At 43.8% G+C, this 12,108-nt stretch overlaps 1 protein-coding gene across 1 annotated transcript in view; it reads left to right on the top strand.

The window, feature by feature from the left end:
• The window catches only part of pgrmc1 (progesterone receptor membrane component 1), a 38,597-nt gene that overhangs the window by 20,506 nt on the left and 5,983 nt on the right, over positions 1–12,108 (top strand). Inside the window, exon 2 of the mRNA XM_083639839.1 lies at positions 1,871–2,026. Coding sequence (XP_083495965.1) covers positions 1,871–2,026 — 156 coding nt within the window. The remainder of the gene's footprint in view (positions 1–1,870; positions 2,027–12,108) is intronic.

Raw genomic sequence — 12,108 nt, forward strand, 5'->3', positions numbered from 1 at the left:
GGCGAGAGATAGTAATTTCACATGGTGTGCTCAAAAGAAACCACTCTTACATGTCCATTCATTGTTCTTACGGGCAGATTAAAAAAAGGGGAAACTTATTTCTCTTAAATTAAAGCAGTCATTTTAAGATGCACATTTTTCCAAAACTCTGTTGTATGTTATTTTTAAATGCATTATTTACTTGAAATGAGGAAAGATCATTTATTTATTATAGTAGGCTAGTTATGTATACGGTAATTAATTCAGTTAAATATGAAAACTGTAAATAAGCATTGTTGATGTTTATTTTGTTTATTTTTTCAGTTGTTGACTACATACAGACATTGTACCATTAGGCTACTTCAATCATTGAGTTCAATGGCACTGAATCATAGCGTAAGCTACGTTACAATGTTCCGGACCTTTGCTTGAGGAAATTTTCGCTAACTGGACCTCTTTGAATTTTAATTGAGTGCCCCTGCTCTATTCTGTGGCCTTTAAAATGACCTGTAGCTAATTATGGTGGTTTGGCTAGCGGATCCGATTCTCTTAGTTCAGCCAACTCACATCATCTGATTTCATGCAGAATTCAATCAGTTATCTCTCTCTCTGCCATTAGGGGTCGCCAAAGTCTGAAGGTGCCTCTTCCATCTGTAGATACAGCGGTTTGTAACTATGTTATTGTTGAAAAGAGGTAGAGTTTAGGTACAGGTTAGAGTTTGAGTGACTTGCATCACGTGGGCATTTAGACCACGGGGAGGCGGCAACAGAGACACAATCCTCCTTCACAGGGAGATTTATTGGATCCACTCGCTTCTGATACCCTCATCCCCAAGGGGTTAAATGAGGAGATTTAATTTGCTTGATTTTATGAACTAAAGACATTTTGTGCTTTTGTTGTTATGTACTTATTGTTGTGTTTATAATGTACCTGCATTGAAATTACTAACTCCCCCTGCTGGCTTACACTGATTGTGCTGTTGTAGAGATCTACTGTATGTTATATCCACCTGTATGGAATTTCCATTGCATGCGAACGTCTGTTGTGTGTCAATAAACATTAGTCAGTTTAAAGTACTGTCCTTTTCCTTTTAGAGCTGAACAGTCACCTGACGTTTCTTGCCCCAGAAGATGGTTCACCATTCATTTCCTCCATAGACATTTAGAAAAATCCATGTGTAACGAATTTTAAGGCTGGAACCAAAACACCCAGTCAACCTACTGAATCATGACTGACCATAAAACATTTCCTTTGAAGCAAAAACAAACAAAAAATCCATCCGTCTTTATTTTTTGTTTTTGCTTCAAGTGAAATGTTTTATCGTCACGATTCAGTAGGTCGCTGGTTGGCTTGGTTCCAGCCTTAAAACTCGCTATATAAGGATTTTTCGAAATGAGAAAATGAACACTCTTCCGGGTCAAGAAATGTCACGTGACTGTTCAGCTCTATTAGAAAAGAGGTGCAAAAAGATGTATGACTCTCGTCGTCGTTTTGCATCCTGCCTTCTAAATAACAGATTAATAATGTCTTGGCTTGGACTAACTGTTCTGATGGACCCAATGGACTTCAACTGATCTCTTTGTTCAAAGCAATCAGGATCCAAATTTAGCACCAGCCAAAATGCTGGTAAAATATGCAAGTGGCTGATAGATTTGCATCACTCACCAGCCAAAAACAAACACTGATAATCTATTGAGTGGCTGGTAAAATTTCAACACATTCACTTGCCATTTGGCCGGGAGAAAAAAAGTTAATTTTTGACCCTGCCTGAAAGCAATAAAAAAAAAAAAGTATGTGTTATATTGTTTTAGGATGTGTCTGTAACCTTTGTGTCTGTCATTGATGCAGTTTTGACGTCCCTCTTGTAACAGAGAGTGTCTTGTCTTCCAGAGGGGCCATACGGAGTGTTTGCAGGCAAGGATGCATCCAGAGGCCTGGCCACGTTCTGCCTGGAGAAGGAGGCGCTGAAAGAGGAACACGACGACCTGTCCGACCTGAACGCCATGCAGCAGGAGAGCCTGGCCGAGTGGGAGACGCAGTTCACCCGTGAGTCCACCAGGGGGCCCACACACACAGCTCCGCCTCTCGACTGTGTGTTACTCAACAGGGTTTGGTGGCAGCTGGGGGGTTAGAAGAAATGTTATGGTGCGTTCACATTACAGGCTACAAACAGTGTTGTGCAAGTTCACGCTTCACAAGAGCAAGCTCAAAGTTCAGTTCACACAGATATAAAATAAATAGTTCACGTCCATAGTTCACAATTTTGAATTTTAAACTAAGTTAACTCATTGAGTGCCAGCCACTTTTGGAGAACTTTTGGAGAACAGTGCCAGAGTTTCAGAGCGTTTTCAGTGATTTCTCGAGGCCCACAGAATATTGTGTGATATTACTATTAGGGATGCACCGATATGAAAATTTTGGCCGATGCCGATAACCGATATTAACATTGCTGTTATGGCCGATAACCGATATTTACCGATGTCGATATGATCTGTATAAAACCACATTTTTATGATCATCACATTTTGTACAAACTGAAAAACACATGTTAACACTGAATTTGAAAAAGTTATGCATTTCTTTATTTGCAAAGCCTTTGGAAAAGCCCATAAATCATAGATTTACTGCATTATTTCATATCAATGTGAAGAATTTGGCTGATAATGATAACCGATATTAACATTGCAACATCTGACCGATACCGATATGACCGATATGTAAAAAAATCGGCCGATACTGGCCGATACCGATATGATTGCCGATATATCGTGCATCCCTAATTACTATGTAAACACCGAACACGCAAAAAGAACGATGAGACTTTCTTCTATCATCAGCAAAAACAGGTTTATTGATATCATTTTCCGTTCTTTAGTTATCAGCCGGAGAAGATAGCTTGATTTAACCAAAAACAGCCGTTTTTTTCTAGAAGCTGAGATAATGAGCCTTTTGTGAAATTAAACATTTCAAGCACATCACTGACTCTGAAGCTAATATTTTCTGATGTAGTCACACCTCAAAAATAATTTCCTTCAATAAAACAGTGAAGGCCAGGGAATTTTGTTTGGCAGAATAATATTTTTTAGCTGCAACCAGCAGCGCTGGCCCCTGCGTGCGCTGCTGGTTGCAGCTTCTTGCTGGTCTTGATTTGCTGCTGGTGGGCATCGGATATTCTGGCTTGCATTTGCCAATCCTGTCCTGCTGTCTGGGTCTGTCTGGGTCAGTGTTGTGTGCTGCTCTGCGTGCCCCCCCCCCCCCCCCCCCGCCTCAACTGCAAACCCCTCCTCCGTGGGAGTGTCTCTGGTGGCTTTCTGCTGCGTTTGCTGTGCACAGTGAAGGGTGCGCTACATCCAGCTTTTTTACAGCGTTCCGCGTGTGTTTGTCACCAGCTCCCATGCTTCCAGTTGAGAATAATAACAACTCCACGGCTGATCATGCGGATGGGCTGTCGCAACGGACACGGAGGGGCACAATTGTGGCAGCAGATTGGCTGCTGCAGGCACAGCTAACGTTATGCTTCATGCATATCGATGCATACGGATGCGATGCGATTTCCGTTTCCCCAACGACTTCTTCTTTGTTTTTTCCTCACCTTTCTGTAATCTGGAGAGCACTGTCGCCACCTAAGGGTTCTGTAAAATAGGTTATACACATTCAATAGCTCCCATATTGTAAGAGGCGATGTAAGAGGCTTAGATCCACGTCCCACCGTCAAAAAACGCAATTGACGAACATACTCGTCCTTGGCACTCTACGTTACTAAACCAATTGACGAACATACTCGTCCTTGGCACTCAATGAGTTAACGGCCAACAAAAATGAGCAGTTCACATTGTTTTCTTTCTTTCTTTCCTTTTTTGGAGCTGCTCCGAGCAATTAGAATTAGAGTTCTTGACCACAGTCAGATCGTCCAATTGCCACCCTTTGACATCGCCAATGCATGATGTCATCGGCCTCTCAACCCAACCCCCCCTCTCCCCCCCATGGTCAGACAGTGTGTGTGTGCGGTGGACACTGATGGGCAGCAGAGAGATGTGTGACACAGCAGTGAGTGTGTGTTGAACCTCACAGCAGTTTAAATATAGCAAGCATGTAAAATACTAAACACATCGGCTGCTAAACTATACTTCCCTGCATCTCATACTGAGATTAGATCGGTAAAAAGTTTGAACAGACTGGATTGTTTTTTCATCCTCCCTCAGCACTGCATGACGGGTAGGAAGATTAATTACCGCCTCTGACTGTCAGCGGCGCAAAACTACGGCATAACAAAGTTTTATTCATGGTCATTGTGCCTGCCTACGTCTACATATAACGTTACTCTTAGGGAGCGGAGCACAGAGTAGCCTAGTTTTACATGCCAGGCAGCGCGGCATGTGGCGAATGAGGAAAAAAGACGAGATGAGACAGATCAAAGGACAACACCAGTATTAAAGTAGTTTTTGAGTCGGGTTTTTTTTCCTTCTTTTCCCCCCTGGCCTGTAGAATGGTAACCTGACGCTGCCAGATGGACGGTATAGCTCCACATACGTTTCCCTAAACCAGTCGATCTGGGAATGCAGTAACCAGACCCGCTGACGGAGGCGGGCACTTTCTCCAAGCTACTTGGCAGGTGATTGGATGACCCATCTGTCTATCACCGCTGGTGGGTGTTAACTTCAACCAATCAGATCGCCGAAGTTGCCTGTGCCTGATCTCCGTGGGATTCATTGATTGAGTCCTCACGGTCGTAAAGTCACCTTCGAAGCATTTAGTTAGATTATAACGAACTAGTTGTGTGGCTTAGCCTTCCCAAATGTTGAGGGTCGTTTTTTAGAATTTAATACATAGAATTGGGAACGTTACATTCAATTTCATTCAGACTGCCTGTCACTTCCGCGGCGGCAGCCATGTTGACGAGTGAAAATAACTACAAAGACCATGTACCCACTACTTGCCCAGACGAGCCTGAGCCCGCCTACGGCTGCCGCTGATTCGTCAGGCCGGCATGGTTCGACCAATCATCTTAACTGCCTGTGCATGACAAGATGGATACGTCGAGATAATCTCTTTTGATCTCGCGAGGTTATCCATCTTGCAAGCAAGGTTAGTAGAATGGTAGGGGAAACACTGATAAGGTGGAAACGAGTGGAAGCAGCTGAACTTTGCCGCTACATTTTACACTCAGGAGTTTGCAGATTTGTGCGCCGGCTTCCATTGAAAATGAATGACTTGTTGCTTTGTAGCACGTAACCTGAATGCACCATTTAGATGTGGTTCCTTAACATCTTTCAAGGCTCGTTGAGACCATGAGAGACGGTACTGAAACTATTCGTTGATCGATAGAAAACTTATAAGGAGAATAATTTACTTTCACTATAATTCCATTCGTATAAGAAACATGACAATGTTTTTTTGTTTTTGTATGACTATTTTGGTCGTCATGGCTTTCATACACTTTCTGTAGTAATAAAACATCTAAAAGCAAAACATTTACCAGATTGGGGACCCTGGGACAAAATATTATCAAATGGGTTCCATGTAGGGATGTCAAACGATAACCGTTTAACCGATAACGTAGTCAGTGCAGGCAGACACAGAGCGCATATAGCCTACGTAGTCAGTGCAGGCAGACACAGAGGGCATATAGCCTACGTAGTCAGTGCAGGCAGACACAGAGAGCATATAGCCTACGTAGTCAGTGCAGGCAGACACAGAGAGCATATAGCCTACGTAGTCATTGCAGGCAGACACAGAGAGCATATAGCCTACGTACAGTAGTCATTGCAGGCAGACACAGAGAGCATATAGCCTATGTAGTCAGTGCACTGCAGGCAGACACAGAGAGCATATAGCCTACATAGTCGGTGCAGGCAGACGCAGAGCGCATATAGCCTACGTAGTCAGTGCAGGCAGACGCAGAGAGCATATAGCCTACATAGTCTGTGCAGGCAGACACAGAGAGCATATAGCCTACGTAGTCAGTGCAGGCAGACACAGAGGGCATATAGCCTACGTAGTCAGTGCAGGCAGACACAGAGGGCATATAAGCCTACATAGTCAGTGCAGGTAGACACAGAGAGCATATAGCCTATGGAGTCCATGCAGGCAGACACAGAGGGCATATAGCCTACGTAGTCAGTGCAGGCAGACACAGAGGGCATATAGCCTACGTAGTCAGTGCAGGCAGACGCAGAGGGCATATAGCCTACGTAGTCAGTGCAGGCAGACACAGAGAGCATATAGCCTACGTAGTCATTGCAGGCAGACACAGAGAGCATATAGCCTATGTAGTCAGTGCACTGCAGGCAGACACAGAGAGCATATAGGCTACATAGTCGGTGCAGGCAGACGCAGAGCGCATATAGCCTACGTAGTCAGTGCAGGCAGACGCAGAGAGCATATAGCCTACATAGTCTGTGCAGGCAGACACAGAGAGCATATAGCCTACGTAGTAGGGGTGGGAATCACCAGATGCCCACGATACGATACTGAAACGATACTTGAGTCACGATACGATATTATTGCGATACTGCGATATTTTCGATATATCGATATTGCGATATATTGAATATTGCGATATTTCGATATATTGCGATTTCTTACTTTTTCAACTGCAAATGATGTCCCCAAAGGAAAACTTTGTCAACATCTGGTTTATATAAGAATAATTTTTCAGTCTGTACATCTGACTTCAACCATTTTATTGCAGCAACATTGTCAAGTAGACAGACCAACAACTTTCATAAAGTCATGTCATAGTTGCATGCACCTGACAAACTGAACTGTTTGTTACAGTCTACTTACAGTCCACCTTAACTGGATGTGTGTGTGGACTACTGTACTTATGTAGTTTTTGCAACTTCACTTCACTTACACAAAACATCTTGTGCAGCCCATTCAGTAACTGGGGAATTTGTAAATTACTGTTATGACAAAACATTTACTGTTAAAACAAAATGAAAATATGCTACCGTTTGTTTACTGCTGGCCTTGGAACTAAAGTTTATAGTAGCCCGGTGGCCTGACACCGGGCACCGCAAATTGTTTTTTTTTTTTTGTTTTTTTTTTTGCAATATCGATACTTGGCGTCCAAATATCGATACAATATCGTCAGGCAAAATATCGCGATACTGTGGTGTATCGATTTTTTCCCCCACCCCTACTACGTAGTCAGTGCAGGCAGACACAGAGGGCATATAGCCTACATAGTCAGTGCAGGCAGACACAGAGGGCATATAAGCCTACATAGTCAGTGCAGGTAGACACAGAGAGCATATAGCCTACGGAGTCCGTGCAGGCAGACACAGAGGGCATATAGCCTACGTAGTCAGTGCAGGCAGACACAGAGGGCATATAGCCTACGTAGTCAGTGCAGGCAGATGCAGAGGGCATATAGCCTACGTAGTCAGTGCAGGCAGACACAGAGAGCATATAGCCTACGTAGTCAGTGCAGGCAGACACAGAGAGCATATAGCCTACGGAGTCCGTGCAGGCAGACACAGAGGGCATATAGCCTACGTAGTCAGTGCAGGCAGACACAGAGGGCATATAGCCTACGTAGTCAGTGCAGGCAGACACAGAGGGCATATAGCCTACGTAGTCAGTGCAGGCAGACACAGAGAGCATATAGCCTACATAGTCAGTGCAGGCAGACACAGAGAGCATATAGTCTACGTCAGTGATTCCCAACCTGTGGTCCGCGGCCCCCTGGTGGGCCGCGAAGGTATTGCAAGTGGGCCGCCAAATCATTTCCAAAAAAGTATGATTTTTGAAAAAAAAAAAAAAAAAAAAAAAAAAAACAATTTTTTTTGAAAGATTTTGAAAAATCATACTTGAAAAAGTATGATTTTTGTTTCTTTGATGTTATTGCTTTTGCTTGAATTGAAGTTTCATCTTTACATCATCTTTATATTGGGTTTGTGTTTATTTGTAACCCTATCGATTTAATGGGCTTTCTTCTGATATTTGGATTTTGTTTGGATCTGATATTGGATGTCAAATTGTTATGAGAATGCATTTTTCCATTGTTGAAGGATACCGTTATTTATTAATCATTTGTTAATTAGCCTGTTACAGACAGCCCCTTGCTTGTCATTTCTGACATCTGTGTGGTGCTGATGGACAGCTCCTTGAATGATTGGTGTGTGTGTGTGTGTGTGTGTGTGTGTGTGTGTGTGTGTGCGTGTGTGTGTGTGTGTATGTGTGTGTGTGTGTGGACAGCTCCTTGAAAACTGTAATACTGAAGGTGTTGCAACATGTTACAGGTGCTGTGTTAGTGACTGTGGAGCTTCCAACATGTTTCTCCTGTATTCAGTTCAGTCCTTTATGTTCAATTTTCAATAAAAAAGTGCTCTGAGAACGCATTATATGGCCTTTGTATTTATGGGGTCGGAGGTGGGCCGCGAACATTTTTGAGACATAAAAGTGGGCCCTGAGTTGGAAAAGGTTGGGAACCACTGGTCTACGTAGTTAATGCAGGCAGACACAGAGAGTATATAGCCTACGTAGTCCGTGCAGGCAGACACAGAGTATATAGCCTACGTAGTCATTGCAGGCAGACACAGAGAGCATATAGCCTACGTAGTTAATGCAGGCAGACACAGAGAGCATATAGCCTACGTAGTCAGTGCAGGCAGACACAGAGAGCATATAGCCTATGTAGTCAGTGCAGGCAGACGCAGATAGCATATAGCCTACGTAGTCAGTGCAGGCAGACACAGAGAGCATATAGCCTACATAGTCAGTGCAGGCAGACACAGAGCATATAGCCTACATAGTTAATGCAGGCAGACACAGAGTATATAGCCTACGTAGTTAATGCAGGCAGACACGGAGAGCATATAGCCTATGTAGTCAGTGCAGGCAGACACAGAGAGCATATAGCCTACGTAGTTAATGCAGGCAGACACAGAGAGCATATAGCCTACGTAGTCAGTGCAGGCAGACAGAGCATATAGCCTACGTAGTTAATGCAGGAAGATAAGAGAGCATATAGCCTACGTAGTCAGTGCAGGCAGACAGAGCATATAGCCTACGTAGTCAGTGCAGGCAGACACAGAGAGCATATAGCCTACATAGTTAATGCAGGCAGACACAGAGAGCATATAGCCTACGTAGTCAGTGCAGGCAGACAGAGCATATAGCCTACGTAGTTAATGCAGGAAGATAAGAGAGCATATAGCCTACGTAGTCAGTGCAGGCAGACAGAGCATATAGCCTACGTAGTCAGTGCAGGCAGACACAGAGAGCATATAGCCTACGTAGTCAGTGCAGGCAGACAGAGCATATAGCCTACGTAGTCAGTGCAGGCAGACAGAGCATATAGCCTACGTAGTCAGTGCAGGAAGACAAGAGAGCATATAGCCTACGTAGTCAGTGCAGGCAGACAGAGCATATAGCCTACGTAGTCAGTGCAGGAAGACAAGAGAGCATATAGCCTACGTTGTCAGTGCAGGCAGACAGAGCATATAGCCTACGTAGTCAGTGCAGGAAGACAAGAGAGCATATAGCCTACGTAGTCAGTGCAGGCAGACAGAGCATATAGCCTACGTAGTCAGTGCAGGAAGACAAGAGAGCATATAGCCTACGTTGTCAGTGTGCCTTGCTGCCTGGTAGGGTGTGTAACTGTCTGAGGCTGAGCTCACTGAGGCCATTTACACCTGGCATTAACATGCGTTTTCTGCCATCAGATTGCAATCAGATTGTATTTTATCACTTCAGCCTGATTCCATTTACACCTGGCACTAACATGCGTTTTGGGTGAACAGATTGCAATCCGATTGCTCTCCAGCTCGAACGTCATCACGCGCGCGCCCCCTGAACGTGTGCATGCATGTTTCATACATGCATAGGGAAATAGAGGTTATTGTTAACTCATTGAGTGCCAGCCACTTTTGGAGAACGGACGCTCCCAGTGCCAGAGTTTTCAGAGCGTTTTCAGTGATTTCTCGAGGCCCACAGAATATTGTGTGATATTACTATGTAAACACCGAACACGCAAAAAGAACAAGGAGACTCTATTGTATCATCAGCAAAAAAAAGTTTATTGATACCATTTTCCGTTCTTTAGTTATGAGCCGGAGAAGATAGGTTGTTTTCAGCGTTTTCAGGCATTTCAAATTATAAGCTGAGATATTCAGCCTTTTGTGAAATGCAGCATTTCAAGCACATTCACTGACTCTAGATACGGTAATATTTTCTGATGTAGTGATGTGGTGTAGTTGTGTCCTGCCCTGCGTGCCCCACCCCCCCTCCCCCCCCTCAGCTGAAAACTCCTCCCCACACTAGTAACACACAGCCTCGCACCAAGCGTCTAGGAAGCCTGGGAAGCGCCGCCTCCCAGGCAGCGCAACATGGAGAAGCCACACGCGGACTGCAGTGAAAGGTTTGGCTTTTCAGTGTCGCGCTGCTGCTTTTCTAGCGGCTAATCATGTGGAGAAACTATGCTGACAGACAGACAGAGGCAGAAGGACTCAGTTGTGTGCGCGGATTGACTGTGTTCGCACGCACCGTCAGTTGCAGCCACTGGCTGCCAGCCAGAACAATCTACATGGCTCTGGACTGCAGCATGAGCGGGTTCTCTTTCATCAAGGCTATTTTAGGCTGTGTATTCCTGACATTTCTGTAATCTGGAGAGCACTGTCGCCACCTAAGGGTTCTGTAAAATAGGTTATAGACCTCCAATAGCTACTATAGTTGTACAGGAGCTGCGGAAGGCTTTGATCGACGTCCCACCGTCAAAAAACGCATTGGACGTCGAAGGACGTCCGTGGCACTCTACGTCACTATTTAATTGGACGTCGAAGGACGTCCATGGCATTCAATGAGTTAAGCTCAAATGCACAGTGAACGTCCCCTTCACCTGGACAAAACGATGGCCGATCACGCAGCACTGCATCTATTTCTTTATCTGTTTATTGACAATGACACTGGGTCCGAGACACACACACACACATACATACGTTTTCCGTGCATGTCATTGGCTGTAACCACCTGTGTTGCGTTCAGGTAACATCCTAAATTACCATATTATACAATTGAGAGCATAATTTCTCTTTTATATGAAAGGAAAATGAGGGGGAAAGGGTTCGAACCCTTTCTCCCTCATTTTCCTTTCATTTTCCGCTCCTTTTCCAAAGGAGAAGTGTTGATATAAAAGATAAATTATGCTCTCAATTGTATAACATTGTAATTTAGGATGTTACCTGAACGCAACACAGGTGGTTACAGCCGTGGCAAAACCTCCGCAGCAAAACTTTGAAGCAACGCTACGATTGTTGTGCAAAAGCGGAGCGGGGGAGAGATAGATAATTTTTAGCCGGTCCATGGTGACAGGCTGCCTGTGTGTGTGCGCATCTGGCACAGCGGCGAGATGAGGGCACACACCGGTGCGGTGCTGCCGGGGAATTGCGTTCAGGTGTGCGCGCCGTCACCGACTTCCGAAGATTATGTATTTCCGTATGGTAGGGATGGGCATTTCTAGCAAAAACACTATTCGAAATTCGCTGGCCAAATTCGAATTTAATTCGAAATTCGAAAATAAAAATAAAAATGTAAAAAAAATTAAAAATGTTTTTTTTTTTTTTTTTTTTTGTGAGTGAAATGTTGCATTGTCTCCCCTGATTCTAAGTCTACGGCTTTATTAATTAATATAAAAAGCTTCTGCTGTGGATTTTTAGCTCAAACAAGCATTGCACCACTGAAGTAAAGAACATGTTACATGACATTGACATTTTCGAAAATAAAAAACAGTTTTGACAATCATGAGTGGTTCATTAAATATTTAGTAGGCTCAGGTCTGAGTGCCAAAGGGGTGCCAAAGTCACCCCCTCTCCCTCTTCATGGGATTTCATCCGCCATTCATTTTTCCATAAACCTTGCTTAAAATGCTTATAAAAATTGTTTTACTTGCTCAAACCAAGCGATTCGACTATACTTAGAATCAGGGGAGACAATGCAACATTTCACTCAATTTTTTTTTTTTTTTTTTTTTTTTTGAATTTCGAATTTCAATAATAAAAGTCGACCTTGATAATAACAACGATTATTCGAAAATTCGAAATTCGATGCCCATCCCTACCGTATGGTAGTTGCTGAATGCGTTTTGAGAGGACGCATTGCATTTACACTTGTGTTAAATGTTGTCA

This window comes from Poromitra crassiceps, assembly GCF_964638095.1.
Source record: "Poromitra crassiceps genome assembly, chromosome: 1".
Taxonomy (NCBI): Eukaryota; Metazoa; Chordata; class Actinopteri; order Beryciformes; family Melamphaidae; genus Poromitra; species Poromitra crassiceps.